Here is a 19,791-nt window from a genome sequence, read left to right as displayed (position 1 = left end):
CCAGAAAACAAAGCAGCCTTGGGGGGGAGCTCCTTTTGGGGAGTGGGACCTCCAGCCAGAGCCAGGACCCCGAGGGCAGCGCCCCAAAGCTGAAGCACCCAGAGCTGGGGCTGGTAGAGCCCGGGACCCCCATGGCAAGGGAGACCCCCTGAAATGCCACCCTTGGGGTGGGTGTTTAGGGGTGCAAGGGGGATCCCCTGACGCGTTGGCAGAGGCTCATCCTGCCCATGCCACCACCAGAACAGAGAGCAGGAATCACCCTGCCCGAATTCCCATTTCCAGAGGCTCCCAAGGCCGCGGGTGGGGGAACTGCGGGTGCTGGGGTGTCCTGGGGGATGCCGTGGGTGCCAAGGGGGTGCTGGGGAGGTCCCAGCCAGCCCAGCCCGACCCCCAAACTGCTTCTCCAAAGCACAGAGGAGGGGGAAAAGAAGCCGTGGATAAGTTTCTCCCCCTCTTCTCTCCCCCTTCCAAGTCATCGCTGGAAAATTAAACCGGATCCAAAGAGTTTTTCCTTTCCAAAATGTGCTGGAGAGGCGCTGCCTTAACCCCTTCAGCTCCCGCCTCGCCCTCATCGCGGGATTGGGATTTTTAAGGGGGTTTGGGGATTTTCCCGGGCTTTGCTGGGGGAAGGGGAATGGCGCAATGCCCCGGCAATCCCTCTTTGTGCTCCAGGGATCCCCAAATCCCCTGGAATGAGGGAGACAAGAAGCGCTGAGCCTCCCCGGGGCTGGTTTTGGGGCACCCCTGGGGCCAGCACTTCGCGGCCAGGTCTCCCTCTCCATTTTGGGAAGAGTATTTTTTTTCATTCCAATTAAATCCAGCTGATTAAATCCATCCTTCCACCCCCGCCCCTGCCCTGAGCTTGTCCCCCTCCAGCTGAAACTCCCCTACGTCCCCTCTCCAGCATCCCCCAAATCCCGACAGATCGAACCGGAGTCGGGACCCGCTTCTCTCCGGAACCTCGGGATTGGGGGCCCATGCCTGCCAAACCCCTAATCCCAGAGAAAATGTGAGCTATTTCCTCCCGGGGGGGGAAGCACAGGAGAGGCCCCCCCCTCCCACTGCAAACTGAAAATTCCTCATTTTGGGGGGTTAAAAGTCTCTTTTTTCTCCTTTCAAAGTGGTTTGTTCCAGCTGGAGGGAGGCACTGGCTCATCCCCACGGGGCGGTGGAAGTGGGGGGCCCGGCAGAATCCATGGGGACCCCCACAATTTAATTATTGGGGGTTTTTGGGTTAAAAAAAAATTTAAAAAGCCCTTAGGAATAATCTGGCAATTTTTTGACTCGTTTGTATTTGTGAAGGATTGTTCAAAAAGGGATTTGGGAGGAAAAGTCATCGGCCAAGTGGGGGGGGTCCAGGGAGAGCCCCCACGGGGGGCAGCCCCAGCCCAGGGTCTCGTGGGAGCAAAGGGGTGGGGAAGAAAAAAATCCACTTTCTTGGGGAGTTTCGAAAGGAGAGTAAGAAAAATGGGCTCGTTATTGGCTTTTTTTGCCTTTTTTCACCCTTTTTCCAGGGGCCAGTGGGGCAGTGCCTGGGGGGAACCAGGACGAAGCGGGAAGGGGGGAGCAGGGGCCTGAGGGTCCTCTCCCAGGCTTGGCAGGGTTTTTTCCCTTTTTTTTTCCCTCTTTTTTCTCCCTTTTCCCACCTCCTTCTCTTTTTTCCCAATGCTTTTTCTCTCCTCATTTTTTAATCTCCTTTTTCTCTTTTCCCCTTATTTTTCTCTTTTCTCTCCTCCTATTTTTTCTCCCTTTCCTTTTTTCTCTTTCTTCTCTTTTTTCTTCCCTTTTCTCCACCCTTTTCTGTTTTCCTCCCTTTTCTCCTTTCCTCCCCTTTCTCCCACTCTTTTCCTCCCTATCCTCCTTTTTCTCTAATTTTCCCCTTTTTTCCTCGCTTTTCTCATTTTTTCTGCTCATTTTTCCCGTTCCTTTCTTTTATCCTTCTTTTTTTCTTTCCTTTCCTTCTTTTTACCTCCCTTTTCCACTGTTTTCTCTCTTTGCCCCCTTTTCTCCTCCCCTCTTCCCCCTTCCTTTTCCTCCTATTTCTCCCTCCCTCTCCTCCTACTTTCTCGCTCTCTTTTTTCATATTTTTAAATAGAAATATGTCATTAAATTTACAAATGCTATTTACAGGTTTAATTACAAAAAAAAAAAAAAATCAAAGAGAAAGAGAGACACCCCTTAGACGTTAATAAATCTAAAAATAAAAAATATATAATAACTCCTCCCCCCCCACCCCCCAAAAAATATTTCAGGCCGAAGGGCGGCGGGGCCGGGGGGGTCACACCGTGGTCTCGCCCTGCTTGCTGTTGGTGAGCCGAGTGTAGAACTTCCTCCAGGAGTGCAGGGTTTTGCCCGACCATATCCAGAACCCCGAGGTGATGCCCACGATCAGAGTCATGAGATACTTGATCATGTAGACGGTGAAGTCGGGGGTCATGCGGGGCGTGAAGTGGAGCGGGCAGGGGATGGCCAAGCTCTTGCAGTTCTGGCTGATCCAGCTGCGCTCCCAGTGCTCGCGGAACGCCTGCTCGTAGAAGTAGCAGGCGATGACAATGGTGGCCGGGACGGTGTAGAGGACGCTGAAGACCCCGATGCGAACCATGAGCCGCTCCAGCTTCTCCGTCTTGGTGCCGCCGTGCTTCATGATGGTGCGGATGCGGAAGAGGGAGACAAAGCCAGCCAGCAGGAAGGAGGTGCCGATGAAGAGGTAGACGAAGAGCGGGGCCAGCACGAAGCCCCGCAGAGGGTCGATGTTGTTGAGGCCCACAAAGCAGACACCGCTCAGCAGGTCCCCATCGATCTGCCCCATGGCCAGGATGGTGATGGTCTTGACGGCTGGCACTGCCCAGGCGGCCAAGTGGAAGTACTGGGAATTGGCTTCGATGGCCTCGTGGCCCCACTTCATGCCAGCGGCAAGGAACCAGGTGAGGGAGAGGATGACCCACCAGATGGAGCTGGCCATGCTGAAGAAGTAGAGCATCATAAAGAGGATGGTGCAGCCCTCCTTCTTGGTGCCCTGCACCACGGTACGGTAGCCATCCTCCTGGAAGCGCTCGTTGCAGACCACCCTCTCCTCCAGCACGAAGCCGGCGATGTAGGCCACCGACACCATGGTGTAGCACCCCGAGAGGAAGATGATGGGTCGCTCGGGGTAGCGGAAGCGCTGCATGTCCACCAGGTAGGTGGTGACGGTGAAGAAGGTGGAGGCACAGCACAGGACGGACCAGATGAGGATCCAGATGCGGGCGAAGCGGATCTCGTCCTCGTTGAAGAACATGTGGCCATCAGGACGGGTGGGCTCACAGGGTGCTGCGCAGTCTTTCTCCCCCAGGAACTTGTAGTTGAGGTAGCTGGGCACCTTCAGCGCCCGCGGGCAGTGGAAGGGGTGGTCGAGGGTGGCATAGCGGGGGGCGCCAGGGGTGCCCTGGCCAGCCAGAGGTGTGGCACTGGTCAGCAGTGCTGGGGAGCCACCATCCTCCGAGTGGTTCTGCCCCACACAGATCTGCTCGGCGCCGTGCCGGGGGAAGTTCTCGCATCGCAACCGCTCCGGCCACTGGAACCCGAATTTGTTCATGAGGGCCTCGCAGCCCTGGCGCGCCCGCTCGCAGATGGAGCGGCACGGCGGGATGGCCTGCTCCAGCACCGTGCACACCGGCGCGTACATGGAGCACAGGAAGAACTTCAGTTCCAGCGAGCACTGCACCTTCACCAGCGGGTAGAACTGGTGGACCTCCAGCCCCGCATCCTCCTGGTTGGTGTGACCCAGCAGGTTGGGCATGATGGTCTGGTTGTAGGCAATGTCGGTGCAGAGTGGGATGGAGATGGGCTGGCAGAAGCCGTGGTCGGGGATGGAGATGCCCTTCTCACCGTGCAGCTGGGCCTGGCTCGGCGCCGGCACGCTCAGCCCCGCTAGGAGCCAGGCCAGGGCGGGCAGCACGCCGGGGGTGCCCATGGTGCCCCGAGCCGTGCGCCCCGATTTACCGTGCCCGCTGCCCAGTCGGACGGCCAGTCCTCCCGTCCGGGTCTGCCGTGCCCGGTACTGCCTGGATGGCTCCCACAGCCGGATCGGAAGTGGCCGGTGCTGCCTGGACGACTCCCGGTGACTGGATACACTCGGGTCCCGCCTGGATGTCTCCCGGTGGCTTGATCTGCCGTACCCGGCGCTGCCTCGACGGCTCCCAGGGACCAGCTGCCGTGCCCGGTGCTGGCTGGACGATCCCCGGTGACTGGATACTCTCAGGTCCCGTCTGGACGGCTAGCGGTGCCGGATCCCCCGTACCCGGCGCTGCCCGGAGGGCTCTCGCTGCCCGCTGTTCGCCTACCCCGCTCCCGGCGGGACGGCTCCCGCTGTCCCGATCTACCGTGCGTAACGGGACGGCTCCCGGTGGTCGGACGTGGCGCTCCCGGTGCTCCGCGGCGCTGCTCCCGCTGCCCGAATTTGGCGCTCCTGCTGCTCCCGGTGCCGAGTCCCGGAGCCGCGGGCGGGCGGTGGTGCCGGGAGAGTGGCGGGAGGAGGGTGCCGGGGGGGTGCCGGGGGGGTGCCGGGGTCCCGGGGCGCGGGGAGCGGAGCGGCCGCACCGGACGCTCCCGCCGCCTTTGTGCGGGGCAGCGCCGCGTCCCCGTCGGGCGGGGCCTGCGCCCCGGACCCCGCCCCCCTCGGCCCCGCCCCGCCCGCTCATCCAATCACATTCAAATATTGTGGCCGCCACGCCCACACCGGCCACGGGCCACGCCTATGTGGTCACGCCCCCGTCCCGGGGGTCACCGCCCCCCCCGCAAACTTTTTCCGAGTCGTGCAAACTCCCCCCGCGGGTGGGGTCGGGCCGGGGCCGCGGGGAAACGGCCCCCTCGTGTCCCCTTGGTTCCCGCTCTGTGCCCCGGCTGTCCTGTGTCCCCCCGTGCCCCCTGCCAACCCCCGTGTTCACTGGACCTCTGTCCTCTGCCCCTGCCCTGTCCCCTGCGCCTCCCGTGTACCCTGTGACCCCCGCGTGCTGTGCACCCCCCCGTGTCCCCTGCATCCCGCGCTGTGTTCCCTAGCCCTGCTGTGGCTTCTGCACGCCCTCCATGTCCTCTGCCCCCTCTGTGTCTCCTGTGCCCCCTTGTGTCCACCGTGCTGCTCATGTCCCCTAATCCCCCCACCGCGACCCTCCACCTGTGGGGCTGCGCCTCCCAGCATAAGACCCACATCCCCCCTGTCGTGCCGCAGGGGGTCCCCCACTGTCCCCAGGTCCCATTTTAGGATGCAGGGGAGCAGGATTAGCCCCAACATCCCTTGTCCCCATGTGTCAGTCAGGCAGTGCCACCACCCCATGGGTTGTCCATGGCCACCCTGGGGTGCTGCACCCCCAAAAGGCCATTGCACAGCCAGGGGTGTCCCCAGATCAGCGGGGGGTGGTGGGAAACATCCTGCACCCTGTCTGCCCCCCCCCCTCCCCCAACTTGGGTTGTGGTGAAGGGAACCTCTGTTCCCAAAAACAGGGCAGTGGGAGAGGCCTGAGGGACTGGGACACACCAGAGGGAACTGGGACACACGTTGTGACCAGGACACACTGGCAGGGACGGGGACATAATGGGGGGGGGGTGGCTTGAACATGGCAGAGGCAGGAGGCAGACAGGGATATGCCTGGAGGGAACCGGGACACACTGGGAGGATTCAGGACATGTTGGGGTGATCCGAGACACACTGGAGAAATATTGGAACACACTGAGGAAACACTGGAACACACTGAGGGAGACACTGGGACACAGCAGGGGCAGCCAGGACGTGCTAGGGGCATCCAAGACACATTGGCAGTGCTGGGACACAGGGAGGTCAAGCACGGGAGGGGACGGGACACACCGGGGAGTCAAGCACACGCTGGGGGGACTGGGACACACTGGGAGAGACTGGGCCCCATTCGAGACCCTCATCAGAGAACGAAACTGTAGGCGATCACCCAAATTTCGGTACCAGGATGGGAGGCTGCCCTTCCCAAGGCAAGGGCAGGCGGGGGGAGCTGTGGTGGGGAGCCCCCTTCCCCCGTCCGCTCCGTTTTGGGGGGCTGGGGGGCTTCTGGCAGCCCCCTTTCCTCCCTCCCTCCGCGTTCTCCCTCCCTTTCTCTCCCTTTCCTGTAACTTAAGCTTTTGTTGTGAGCAGGAGACCCGGGCTGCCGTGAAAAGAGGGGGCCCCACCGCCTTTCACAGCGTAATTGAAACCATTGCGGCTCCTGGCCGAGGGGGAAGGGCGGGGGGGGGGCTCCAAAATCAAAGCCTGGGGGGGAAAGACGGGACACACGATGCTGCCGGCCCCGCTCCCCCCCAGCCTCCCCGGCCCGGACGTGCCGGGTGTCCCGGCGGGGCTGGCGGGGGCTCTCCCCGCTCCCGGGGATGGCGGAGGCTCCGGAGGTGCTGCGGGGTGAGGCGGTGAGATGGGAGCCGGGGCCGGCCGTTCCCGATGGGGCACCCAGGGGTGCTGCCTTCAGGCCCCGCCGTGAGCCCGGGCACGGCCGGGGTCGGTGGGTGCCCGGTGGTCCCGGGCGGGAGGCGGCGGAGGGAGGCTGGCACAGCGCCGGCGGCGGGGGCCGAGCGCGGAGCCCGGCCAGCGCTGCCTCCGGCCATTCCCGCTCCCCGGCTGCAGCGGGAATGCGGGGTGGCTGCTGCGGCCGCAGCTCCTCTGGGCCCTGTGGCAGCAGGGTCTGGTTGGGTGACCCTAACCGTGTCCCCCAAGCTCACAGGGACAGGGACAGAGGGGTGCAAGGGTGTGCACAGCCACGTGGATCTTGGCTTCCTAAACACTTCGGATTTTGGCTTCTTTCCGGAGATGGGGTGATTTCACTACCAGAAGGGGTTGCAGAGGCTGTCCCCGTGCTCCCTGTCCTCCTGGGTGCTGGTGGCTCAGGACAAGAGTCCCCAGAGCCTCCAGGGACACACTGGGACGTGGCTGCACCCAGAGTAGGTGCTGAACCCTCCTGGGGACAGCAAAACCCAGAGCAGACCCACCAGTCAGGCCTGAGAGGAGCCCCTGGGTGGAGTGGGGGTGTCAGGGGACACCCCAGGGAAGCAGTCAGTGGGGTCCTGCCTGCTCAGGGGTGTCCCATCACAGGGACGTTCAGGGTGGCCAGGGAACCCTGTTGATACCACGTGTCCCTGTCACCAGGCACCCAGCCCCATCCCCAGGCCCTGCCAGGGGCATGAGGGGTGTTAGAGGGTGCTGCCCCCTCCACAAAACTTCCCACAGGGGTCTGAGGTTGGTGTCCTGGGTGGAGGGGGCACTGTGAAGACAAGGACCAACCCTTGTACCCAGTGGGTGCTGCCCAGACTGGGCTTTACTGGGAATATGGGGCCAAACCCAGCTCTTCTCCCCAGCTCCCCTTCGTGTCCTCACAGAGCTGCTCAGGGTGGGGGGCACCAGGAGTCCCAATCCTCCCACTGCTCCACTCTCACTTCATCCCAGTACAGCACTGGGGGATGCTCGTGGGCACCCAGTGTTGCCAGTCCCCCGCTCCCAGCACCCAAGGATCCCCAGGGAGAGGCCCATGGTTACCACCACCTCCAAGAATCTGGTGGCTCCTGGGTCCCTCATGGAGCAGGACATGGTGCCCATGCAGGCCCCCTCTCTGGGATCCCTCCAGTACCATGAGGTGCCAGGGTGCCTGTGGGGTCCTCCCTGCATCCACCAAAGCCAGGGATGGAGGACACAGCTGGAAACACCCATGTCACACCCAGCAGCACCCTAGCCCAGCCACAGGCTGGTGGCCTCTTTCTGAGCCTCCTCCCTGGGGACAGGTACCCTGGGGGTGACACTGGGGGTGGCACCACGTCTGGCACAGGCCCTGTGCATGGTCCCATGCAGGGCTAGTGGCCAGCACCACTCAGAAGGGCAGTGCTTTGAGGGGGCACTGGCAAATAAGCACCGATTTGCAAATAAGTGTCCCCTAGGGATGGGCACAGAGGATGGCAAAACAGAAGTGGGGAATGGAGGGGCTGTGGCAGGCGATGCCAGGCAGGACGGGGCCCTCGGGGGTCCCCCAGGAGTGCAGAGGAAGGGAAGGGCCCCTGGCCCTGCCCTCGGCTTTGTTTCACACTTAAGAGCCTCTAATTAAAACCAGGCACAAAGGCCCTGGCTGGCGGCGGGTGCGAGGTGCCAGCAGAGGACGGGGGTCTGTCACCAAGGGAACAGGAGTGACACGGGGTCCTGAGCATGGGCACTGCGGGGCCCCCGCGTGCCTGGGCATGAGCGGGCACATGAGTGTCCACGCAGACAGACAGACACACACACAGAGGTGTGCACACACACGCATGCTCCCTACCCTGTGGGTTAGGGAGAGCAGTGCTCAGGCCTGGTTTGCACTGGTCTAAACTGGTCGGTGTGATGGTCTGCAGTGGCTCCGTGCATGGGAGGGGTCTGTGAGCAGCACTGCCCAGGGGGGTTGGGGCAGAGATGAGCCCTGGGGGGTGTGTGGGGTGCCCCTGCCCTGGGGGCAGCCTGGTGGCAGTGGGCACAGCTTTAGCCAAGGACCACAGAGGGTCCCCAGCTGGATCGGGGGGCTGGAGGGTGACCCCGAGACTGGCTGCGACGAGCTGGGGGATGAGCCCCCACCACAATATGGGTCTGGCTGCCTGGGTCCCTCGGGGTGGGGAGATCCTAAAGCCGTGGTATCCCCCAAAGCCAGCCCCGGTGTCGGCGGGGCACGGAGCCCACGGGGGTGGGTGTGGGGAAAGTGGCTTAAGCACACCTTGACCTTGCTGGCGGGGGAGGGATCCCCTCAGCTTGTCCGACACATCTCCTGCCAGCGCCGGCATTGAGAGCACTCGAGCCCGCGCGCGGAGGAGCCGGCATGAAAAGGCAGCTTAGGCATCTCCTGCTGCGAGAGATGGATTAGGGGCTTCGGGGAGGCCGGGGGACAGCCAGCGCCACAGCCACCGTGCCGCGACAGCCGCGTGCCGGCGGCCAGGCCGCGGGGCTGGGGTGGGCACGGCGGGCACGCAGCCACTGCCCCACGGCACCATCCCGCTGGGACAGCGGGGCAGCGGGGCGGGACCCCGGGAGTCCCCAAAGTGGAGAAAAGCGTGCGTGTGGAAAGTGCCCAGGGCTGTCCTGGCAGGGAGGGGACACCCGGGGCTGGCAGCCCCGGCCCCCCTGCGGGTCCCCCTGGCCCAGCCGCAGCTGTCACTGTCAGCCCTTGGATATTTTTAGAGCTGTCCTGGACCGCAGTGACCATTTCTGCCCATGGAGTGCATGGGATCGGCGGGGGGGGGGAATGGGCACAAATTTCCCTTTTTGCTCTGCTTTGGGGTTGGTAATGCCCTTTAAGTCCCCAGGGAAGCACTTGGAGCTGGCAGTGGGTTCTCATGGGGCACAGGGACCCCATACTGGGGGTTGGGCATGGTACAGCCATCTCAGCTCTGTCCCCATGCTGGGTTGGGGTCTGCGTCCTCAGGGCAGTGATACTGATGCTCCCACAGGGACAGCCTGGAACCCTGGATGTTCCCCAGGAACTGTTCCAGGTCTGTGGGGTGACCCCTGTGGTAGAAGTGCAGGAGGGATGGCGTGCACCCCGGCCAACCCTCCCTCTCCCAGAACAGCTGTGCCCCCAACTGGGGCAGGGGACCTGCCAGCACCGGGCATGTGACAGGAGGTGACAGAGCTGCTATTTATACCCTCCTGTGTCAGGGCTGGGTGTGGGGACATCAGCGAGCCCATGCCACTGGCCCATGGTGACTCTCAGGGTCTCCTGAGTGCCCGTCTGTCCCCCAGCACCAACAAAATCCCCTGTAGTGGGGGGTGGGCTCCGTGCAACCAGAAGTGTCACACTCCATGGTGTCACACAGCCATTCCAACTGTCCCCAGCCCACTGGGGACACAGACTCAACTCTGCCCAGTGGGGGCACAGAGCTGACACAGGGACATTGAGCTGTCCCTGTGCTCAGTAGGGACAGAGTTGTTCCTGTGCTCAGTGTGGACACCGAGCTGTCCCTGTGTTTGACAGTGACATGAAGTTGTTCCCAACAAGGACACTGAGTTATCCTTGTGCCCAGTGGGACACAGAGCTGTCCCTGTGCCAGTTCCCTCCAGGCTAGTGGGTACCAGGATGGGGCACGTGTGTCCCCCAACCACCACAGGTCCTGGTGAGCACGTCCCCAGCAGCAGCGGCCCTTGGCACAGGGACAATGTGGGAAGGCATTCATTCCTGGCCTCCCTCCTGCTCCTGTCACAGCAGGACTGGGGAGCACAGCCCAGAGAGGGCCCCACAAAGGACAGGGGCTCCCCAGAGAAGAGGAGCCCTGGTGAACGCAGCACTGGCTCCTGGTCCTGCAGTGAGGGGCCTCTGCCCATGCTGGAGTCTGGGGTCCCCTGGCCTGGGGACACTGTGCCCCTTGAGCACCTCAGGCAGAGAAGCCCAGGGACTGTCCCAGCTCACCCCTATGGCACCAAGTGACACAGGCAGGGCTGAGAGGCCTTGGGCAGCACTGGGCACACAGGACCACCCTGCTCTGAGCTCAGCACCCCTGGAGTGCCAGGTTCCCAAAGCCCAGGCCTGCAGGGCTGGGTACCCCCACCCATGGGTGATGATGAGCACCAGCTTTGTGCACCCAGTGGGGTGGGGGGATGTTGAGAAGGGGCAAAGGACACCAGCACAGCTGGGTCCTGCCAGGAGAGCTGCCACCCTCCCCAGGGGTCCCCACATTCCCTGTTCCAGGTTCATCCCACCTGGCTTGACAACAGCCCCATTGCCTTGCAGGGCCTGGGTCAGCACTCCATGGTGGGTGGGGGTCCAGGGGGTGGCTGGGGGTCCCAATGACCACCCAGGTGAGGCAGGAGCTCCCTGTTGTGGGCACAGCCCCTGTACTGGGCCCAAGGGTGCCGACCCAGGACCCACAGGTGGGCTGGGCTGCAGGACATTTGACGGAGTCACCCACAGGGCTGTTCCACATGGTATGGCCAGGCTCCTGGGGCAGGGGGCCAGTGCTGCCCACGTGGACCCACCTGGGTGCTTTGGGACGATGAGGAGGGGACCTGACATGGGACACTGGCATTTTTGCAGGGAGCTGAGTAGAGCAGACAGGCAGAGCATCAACAGGACTTTGTCAGGGCAATGAGGAGCAAAAAACATGTTTCTGCCCAGCAAGAAATGGACAGAAACACAGCCCTCCTGCAATGTAAAAGTCCCAGCTCACAGCCACCAAGCCCTTCTCAGCACACAGGGCTGGCTGGTCCCAGGAGAGAGCCAAGGTTAGAATCATAGGATGTTAAGGGGTAGGGATGGACCTTTAAGACCATCTAGTCCCACCCCTTCCTTCACAGGCAGGGGTCACTCCCACTAGACCAGGTTGCTCAAGGCCTTACCGAGCCTCGCTCAGAACACTGCCAGGGTTGGGACATCCACAGCCTCCCTTTCCTTGGAGGTTTTCATTTCCAGGATATCCAGGGGGAATTCCCACAGGGCTCAGCAGGCTGAGCACTTCATTCCCTCCTGACAAACGAGAGGCACATGTTCCACGCAGGAGTTCTAGCAGCACAGGCCAGCCTAGCTCACTGTAGGACCAAACTGAGTTTAGAACTACCCCATGGAGCACAAAGCACAACCAGTGCTTCAGGACTCACTGCGCAGGGCACAGGTGTCCCCTCAGGGACAGGTCTGGTGGCACATGGAGGCTCAGAGAACACACTGCAGTCAGCCCCGATCCCGAGCTCTCCCTCACCCGGCCCTGACAGGCAGCAGAGGGCAGCAGGGCCCGGGCAGAGAGGCTGCTGTGGAGAGGAAAAGCAATGAATGAATGGAGAGACAGATGGGATCCGTTTTTCCTGCTGTCAGGGGAGGTGGAGGGCCGGCAACACACGGCACTGTGCTCACGGACAGCTGGTGACAGCTGTGCTGGGGGATGGAGAAGCAGAGACCTCTGCAGACCCAGACCCAAATCCTAGACCCAGATCTCAAACCTAAACCCAGAACACAGACCCAGACTCCAAACGCAGCTCTAACCCACAAATCCAGACCCAGCCCTAGACCCCATCCCCAGACGCCAAACCCAGCCAAGGTCCCCACATCCATCCCACAGCCCCACGTCCCCAGTCCTGGCCCCAAATCCAGATCTAGATCCTAGACCCGACCCCGATCCCAAAACCAGACCCAGACCCTAACCTAGCACCTGCCCCAGCCCGCCGCTATGGCCCACGGCACTGCTGCTGTGCCACTGCAGAGAATGACAGGGCTGTGGCTGCACGAGCCGGGCACGCATTTCCCACTCATGGGCGAGAGGCTCCCGCAGCCCGGCCGGAGGGCTGGGCCAGGAGCCAGGGATACGAGCACGCCCCTGTCGAGCCCTGGGCAGCAGCGCGGGGCTGGCTCTGAGCACCGCGATCCGGCTCAGGATTTGTGCTGGGCACCATCTCCGGGCTGGGCGCGATTACTGCGATCCCCGGCAGGGCTCACCCCGCGCCGAGGGCTCCGAGCTGCCCTCAGCCGCGCCCCCCGCGAGCCCCGCGGAACTGGCTCTGCGCATGCGCCGCCCTAGCAGGCGGCACGGCCCGCGGCGCACAGCGGGAGAGGCGGCGAGCCCGCGCTCCCATTGGCTCACACGACCATCACTCAAACGGCTAGGGCAGCTCCCATTGGCTGGGGTGGGAGAGCGGGAAGGCTGAAGCGGGGCTCGCGCCCTCCGTTCTCCGGGTCGAGCCCTCGCCGTGTGACGCCTTTGCACATGCGCGGAGCAGGGGGCGGGAAGCGAGCCCCGCGCCGCGCTGCAGCTCGCGCCTTAATTGGCTGCTAGGCAGGCGCGTGCGCCGCTCGCGTCCCCATTAGCCGCCGGGGCGTGCATGCGCGCCGCCATCTGCAGTCAGATGCGCAGCGAGGCTCGGCGGGACGTGATGTGACCCGCAGCGGAGGCCTGAGGGCGCGGCCGGCCGTGCGAGCCGGTTTTGCCCCCATGGTGTGCCAACCCCCGGCGTGCCGCTGTCTCCGGGCCGGTCCTGCCGCCTCCGCCCCGCCGGGTCCCGCTGCAGCAACCGCTCCGCTCCGCGCGGTGGCGCCGCCGTGAGGGACCGCCTCGTTACCGATCACGTGACACCGATCGCCGCACACGTGACCGGCGGGCGGCGCATGCGCGGTGCGGCGGGGGCGGTGCGGGCGGGCGGCGCTGAGGGCGGAGGCGGTGGCGGCCGGAGCGGGGCCGGCGTGAAATGGCGGACAGGTTCTCCCGCTTCAACGAGGACAGGGATTTCCAGGTACTTCCTTAGCGCCGCCTCGCGCGGCCGCGGCCTCGGCCCCGGCCCCTTATGCCGGGCTCCGCCACCTTCCCCTGTCCCTCCCCTCCCCCCAGACTGGGGCATTGTGTGCGGGCCGGGCCCTGCGCCGCGGCGGGGAGCGGCATAGAGGGCAACGAGGGAGGTCGGGGCCGGCTCTCGAGATGACCCGCGGCAGGAGAGAGCGGCTCGGGCACGGTGGGCAGCGGGCGGCGTGTTGTGACGGCGGCGGCGAGGGGCCGACCCCGCGGAGGGACCCGGCGGGGGAGGCGGTGAGGGGATCAACCCTCCACCAGCGATGGGACCGAGCACCCCCCGTGCGGGGTTGGGCCTCTCCCTGCTGAGGGAACCAGCCCCGCGGTGAGGGGATCACCCGCCCTGCGGTGAGCGCTCTGATCGCTCCCCCCGAGACCTGCAGCGTGCCGTCCGAACATCTGCCAGCGACCCCTTCTATGTGGAAAGCGCCTCTTCCTTCTCACCCCCCCCCCCCCCCCGCCAAAACATCAGTATTTCGACGTAATTAACGCCACCGATGCTGTTTGAAAGGGGGTTTAAATAAACAATGGGAAAATTAACGTTGACTCATTAAGCTTGAACAATGACATGTTGTTCTCTGACTTCAGCCCGAGAGAGTCTCGGGGTTATAAAGGAAAACAAAAGGAGCGAGGGTAATGCTGCTCGAGGAGAGCCGTGGATGAGCTGTTCTGTGGGTCCTTGTTTTGGGAGCTTGGCGTTGGAATGGTGCCGTTCATCCTCACTCGGGCCTTTCACCCACAGACCTGGGAGGGTTTTATGTTGTGGAGCTTGTGTAATTCTGTGTAATCTGGAATTAAGGTGCAGTCTTGGAAGCAGTCAGGACATCCAGAAATGACTAATTTATGTTGCTTCTGAGGGGTGCACGCTTCAAAAATTGTTCCTTAGCTGTGTTAGAAACACACAAGAAAAAAAAATGCCAGCGTGGTTATGTGCAATGTAGGCATCTCCTGCTCTGGGGATGGAAGTTTGGCTCCTGCCCCAGCCCCAAACACGGGCTCGTTTGCATCCTTCATTTCCTTCAACGAAGAAATGAGCCGTAATTAACACTGAACTAGTCTGATTTGGCTTTGAAGTTTGTGTTACAGGAAGTGGAGTGAGCCAGATCTTGGACTTGAAAACACATTTCTCGTAATCCTTTGGTAAGGGGAGATGCAGAGCCTAAACCAAGTCAGGTACTGTGGCTGTGCCCAGGGAATGGGTGAGCTCTGCAGTCGTGTCCACTTTTGCCTTTGGGTGTCCTTGTTCCTGTCCCTTTGTGGGGAAACCCCATGGTAAGAGAAACAATTGTAGTGGCAAAACCTGTTACTGTGTCGTGGCTCTGGGCACGCAGGGGGAATGTGTGGTGATGTCAGGGAGAAAACTTGGCTCCATTACCTGATCCCAAGATCTTGGAAGCTGCTGAGTGTGCCTGGGGACAATAACTCAAGTCACAACCCTGTTTCCCCTTGACTTTAAAAAAGGGCACTTTTCTAATTTGGGATTGATCTGTGCTAAGTACCAGGCTTTCCTTGTCTTTCCCATAGACTAGAGTGAAAAACAAAAAGATCAGGTTTGGTTTTATGGAAGGGTCACTGCTCTGTTCTTCCCTGCCTGAAAATATGCCAGGGAGAAGAGAGAAATTTTATTTTGTGTTAAAACTTCCTGTGAGGGAAAAGTGGAATCGGTCCCTTGGGAAGAGCAGTTTGGAGCTGGTTGAGGCTGCGGAGGACTGAAGGTGATAACAGTGAGCTGTGCAAACGATGATCCAAGGAGGACTGGGACAAGGTCACACTGAATTTTGGGAGGCAAGGGCCTGTGCACCTACCCCTGACAGATGGGCAGTCTGACAGTTTTTCCAAATTGTATTGATGGAGGAAAGCTTTTTGATGAAGAAGAAGGAAAAATTAGGTTCAGAGTCACTTTCAGAGAAGATTTCTGAATTTTCTTCTCTGTATCGAGACAGAGATTGCTTGAGCTGTAGCCTGGGTGTGGAATACAGGAAATGCTTGCTGTGCTGGGTATTTACAGGGCTGCTGTGGCCGTAGGTAAAAATACACCTGCCTGTGCCTCTGTAGAAAATCCTGGTCTGCAAATATGGCAAACCCAGGAGTGTTTGTGTCGGTGTTAGGGATGCCCTTTTCACAGTTACAGCTCTTTGGCAGGTGAAATTTCTGTCCTTGGAGCAGGTGTGTACTGGATGCAATCCTGTGTCCCTGCCAGGCTGGTGAGGCCCAGGGAGCATGGCCAGAGGGAGACAGGCTCTAAAATGACACAGCTTGATCAGGGATGGACACAGTGTGGGGATGGAGGCTGTGGAGGGCTCTCGGGTTTTGTTCTGGGGTGATCTGCTTGTGATCTCCTTGAAGTGAAAGGATGTGTAGCAGTTGGAGAGAGAAACAAAAGGTCGGGAGTAAAGAGTATAGGTCAAAGGAACCTTTTAGCTGTTTGGAAGAAAGGCAAATATCTTGGGATTAGTGATGTGGCTAATGGAAAAGTCACTGGATAAAAAAAAGCATTTCAGACTTCTCATTATTGTTATCAGCTGCCTTTCTGGAGAGAAGATGGAGAGAGTCTGGGTTGGGAGGATCAGTTTGGCAAGGGTGCAAGCTGAGCACAGTAGGCAGGAGAGAGCTGGCAGTGCAGGGTTAGCAGAGGTGATCCTCGGGTTTCTGAGCTTCTGATGTGCTGGAGAAAAGTGGATTAAAGGTGAGATCTGGGAGCTGTTCTTCCCTCCCCTGTGCCTCACTGAGGAAAGATCAGTGCTATCAGGGGAGGCAGGAATGGAAACATACAGCACCACAGGGAAATCAGGAAGGAAGGACCTAAATCAGCCGAGAAGGAGAAAGTATCCATGGCCTGAAGTGCATGGAAAGGTGCTGAGGGGAGAAGGGTTATTGGGCAGAGGGATCAACGGAGAACTGGAGAGATAAGAGGGAGTGAGGGATCTTGCCATAACTGCAGCCATAGTGATGTGGTGGGCATGAAGAGAGCTGCTCTTCCCAGGGAGTTACAGGGAGCCCTATAGAAATGAGTGGCTTGTGTAAGGATAAGGAATCATATATTCCTAAGGATGAAGGTTGTGGTGTGGAGGGAGAGCAGAAAGATTGTATACACTGAAATTGTTGTGACTCCTCTCTGTGTTTTGGTGTAAGGAACCTTGAAGCTGAGGGTGATTTGGAAGTTGGAATTGCCGAAGGAGCGGGAACGGCGCTGGGGGATATCACTGCAGTGAGCTGATTAGGCAGCCCTTGGGTTTTTCCTCACAGGATTGTTGTGCTGTTGCTGTGCTCTGTAGCTTTAGAAGCCACACTAAAGGCTTAGATCCTCTTCTCTTTTTGCTTTAAGCTCTGAAACCTTAGAGAAACTTGGAAAGCCCCTGGTTTTGAGTGTACTTTGCAGGGGCTGAACCTAAGGCAGCTCCACAGGAAGGCCTTGACCTGTGCTCTGCCTGTCATGGGGGATCTTTCCCTTACCAGGTCAGCACAGGGCTTCGTTTGGGAGCCTTGGACAGGGAAATGGATTAGTGGAGGAAAAGGGGTATCCCTGACCTTCCTTCTCTTGCCTCTTTTCTAGGCTGTGCAATGGCAAGTGAAGTCTTGGGTGGTACATTCAAATAAATCCCCACCTTTTTCCATCCAGGAGAGGTTATTTTTGGGTTTCTGACGAGTCTAGTTCTTGGGGTGAAGGACTGGGGAGCTTGTCTGTCACAGGCTCTGTCACTTGTCTGCACCACTGTCCCCTGGACTGGTGGGCTTCCCTGGCAGAGACAAATGGGAACCACCATAACTTTGAGCAATTCTGAACAATAGCTGTAGATGATGCTGCCAGAGTATTGTAGGAGCATTAATAAAAGCTGTATGAACATATGAAACTGCTGCAAAAAGTAAATGTATTTTTTAGTGCTGTTTTTGCATTTGCAATGATTTTATTCTGCAGATCAGGTATGCAAGCTCAAAGAATAAATATCGTGGCTGTCTCTCTCACTGAAATCCAGTGGAACTCCCACTTACTCCCAGATGTTGAGAAGATGTTTTCTTGCTGCATTTTTCTCCTTTTCATTGTTGAAGCAGAAATATTACCAGCCATATGTGTCTATGTGTACAATAATTTCCTCTTCCTACGTACATTGCACTTACTGGCATCATTAGCCAGACGGAACACAGGCTGTTCTGTCTCTTGGTTTTTTGGTGTTGTGTCGTCTGCGCAATGGAATAACACTTCCACCCAGCAGGAAGAACCGTGCCTGGTTTTCCCTGCTGGGTAGAAGTGTGACCAGTCTGAATCTGAGCTCGGGTATTCCTGTTAATAACAAGAAGATAGGTGTTTTTTTTTTTCTTTCTCTCCACAAAGGATTTGAAGGGCTAAGCCAGCACATCGCTGTGCTTCTGGCCCTGTCTGCTTCCAGCAGGTCGAGCTGAGTGCTGCTGGCAGGGGGATTTTATGCTTTTTAATTGGCAGAATGTCAGGGATAAGTTCTGTTCCCAAGCAGCTTAGGCAGCGCTTTACTGGACAGCTGGGCCAGCAGCGAGGAGGTTTAGAATCCATCCTTAATGAGTGTGGCCGTGGCTGCAGCCTCACTTCACTTCCCAGGTGCTGCCTAAGGGAAGTGCATTTGATTTTCATGTCCTTCAGCAGGCCCAGCTGCTCGGGGCAATGTGGGAGCTGATGCCTGTGCTCTGCGCAGCAGAGAGATAAAGAGGGTCATTTTCTCTGCCTGCCTTTACTAATTGGGAAAAGAAAAACTTAATGTGGGGGAACGAGGATTGGAATCTCTGCAAAATCTGTTACGCTGAGCTTTCAGCTATTCCAGGATCCTGGGGTGTGAGTTTGCCTTTGGCGGGAGTAGCTGCAAGCAGTCAGGAGGCAGCCTGTGCCTTTTCATGGAGTGTTTTCTAACTGAAGAATTAATCTGAGATTCTAGAAGATCTGTTAGAATTGCTTAGAGATCTTTATTTATCGTTCGATTTGGGTTATATTTCTGATGTGAGTCCAGCACAGGAAGAATGCAGCTCTTACCTCCCTGGCAGGATGTTCTGACCTCTCAGTTGAGCAAAGCAGGAACAGCAGAACTGTGACTGATTTTTCAACCTCCCTGTGTGAGCGAGGAGGGCAGGAGAAGTCTGGGGGAAAATGTGTTCTAGAGTAGATCAAGTAGTATTTGTTCCAGTTTCAGAATATTGTAGTAGGGTCTGAACTTCAGTGTGGATTTCTGGGACTCATGTGGTGAGGTCATTTTGTATAGACCTTTCCTGTCTTGGTTATGCCTTCCCCCAATCTGTGTTGGCACTTCTCTCCTGCAGTGATGTTCTCCATTGCCGAGGCCAAGTGAATGGGAAAGAAAACACTTTATCCTACAGTCCCACAAGCCATTGATGGGCTACCTCATCTTCTTCTGAGTCCCCCCCTCTAAGACAAAACCCACCCCTCTAATCAGGCTCCTGCACCCCCCGTGTGGGAATGTGGAGCTTCAGGAGCTCATCTGATGAAAAGCATTGCTGCAGTTCCAGGGCAGCACTTCCTCAGTTGACAGAAACTTTTCTCCTACCGCATGGTTTTAAACCTGTGGTAATTCTTGCTACTTTCTCCTTTCAGGCAGCTCTGTGGGCAGTTAATTTGAGATTTGGGCCATTCACAGTTTTAAAGCCAGAAGTTAATATCAGGATGCTGGCTTTGAGTATCCAGGTATCACTTAGGTTTCAATTCCCATTGTTTAAACCAGTTCTGAATCCAGGAGTTTGTGTTTGGCTGCAGTGTCTCTCCCTTGAAGACAACTGGTGATAGGGAACATTTTCCTTTGTAGATTGTTCTGGTAGTTTAGCTATTGAAACCTGCATTTTGCTTGATTTTTCTTCTAGATTGTCTTTATTTTCAGCGTTTAGCTGAGCTTTATGTCCTCCTTGGCAACACCAAAGCATACATTCCTACTCTGTGTCCTCTTACGTGAAGGCATATACAGCATTTCTGCTCAATTTTAGCATCTTTGGAGAGCCTTAATGGCTCTGAATTCTGTTACTGTTCTCCCTTTGTGTTGTTACTACTTTCTGCATCATAAGTTGTCCACACTTGTGATTAAAAAACTTGCTCAGGGGAGTCTAGAGCAGACTCTTATCTGGTATAACATACTGAGATAAACGTCTTTTTTACTGAGAGGTAAACATCTATTTACCACTTTCTTCATGTTTGCTGTTCCTTTGTTGCACACCCTTGGACTGCATTTTTACCCTTTCTGCTACCGTGTTGCGTGAGGAGGTTTGAACTGGGATTTCTCAGTGCTGCTAGGTGCAGCCCCGTGCTGTGGCTGTGTTTGTACAGGGCTCCGTGAGAGCAGACGTGGTGTTAGGGAGTTGAAGCCACTCTTACACGGGTCAGGTTGCTCTGTACAAACACATCCTCACTGTTGCTCCCTCTTTGTTGGCCTGCCTGATCTGCAAACTGAGCTGGCAGATGCTGTGTTTCCTCTGATCGTTGGTAACAGTATTGAATGGAGTTTGAATCCTGTTAACGTGCTCCTGAGGGAGATTTTCTGTGAGATTTTGGTTTAGAAACGATTCTTT

At 58.4% G+C, this 19,791-nt stretch overlaps 2 protein-coding genes across 2 annotated transcripts in view; one reads left to right on the top strand and one right to left on the bottom strand.

Annotated features, from left to right (window-relative positions):
* Nucleotides 1-2,118: 2,118 nt before the first annotated feature.
* FZD2 (frizzled class receptor 2) lies at nucleotides 2,119-4,515 on the bottom strand. Its single transcript, XM_066205181.1, has one exon. The coding sequence runs from the start codon at nucleotides 3,950-3,952 to the stop codon at nucleotides 2,279-2,281; it is 1,674 nt and encodes a 557-aa protein (XP_066061278.1). The 5' UTR covers nucleotides 3,953-4,515; the 3' UTR covers nucleotides 2,119-2,278.
* An 8,596-nt stretch (nucleotides 4,516-13,111) lies between these two features.
* GPATCH8 (G-patch domain containing 8) overlaps nucleotides 13,112-19,791 on the top strand; it is a 55,924-nt gene continuing 49,244 nt past the window's right edge. The window contains exon 1 of the mRNA XM_066205276.1: nucleotides 13,112-13,204. Within this exon, the coding sequence (XP_066061373.1) occupies nucleotides 13,160-13,204 (45 nt within the window). The 5' untranslated portion in view covers nucleotides 13,112-13,159. The remainder of the gene's footprint in view (nucleotides 13,205-19,791) is intronic.

This window comes from Chamaea fasciata, unplaced genomic scaffold, assembly GCF_029207755.1.
Source record: "Chamaea fasciata isolate MVZ Bird 193981 ecotype frontalis unplaced genomic scaffold, bChaFas1.0.hap1 SCAF_27, whole genome shotgun sequence".
Lineage (NCBI taxonomy): Eukaryota > Metazoa > Chordata > Aves > Passeriformes > Sylviidae > Chamaea > Chamaea fasciata.
Note: the sequence above shows the minus strand (reverse complement) of the source record. Positions and strands in the feature narration are given on the sequence as shown.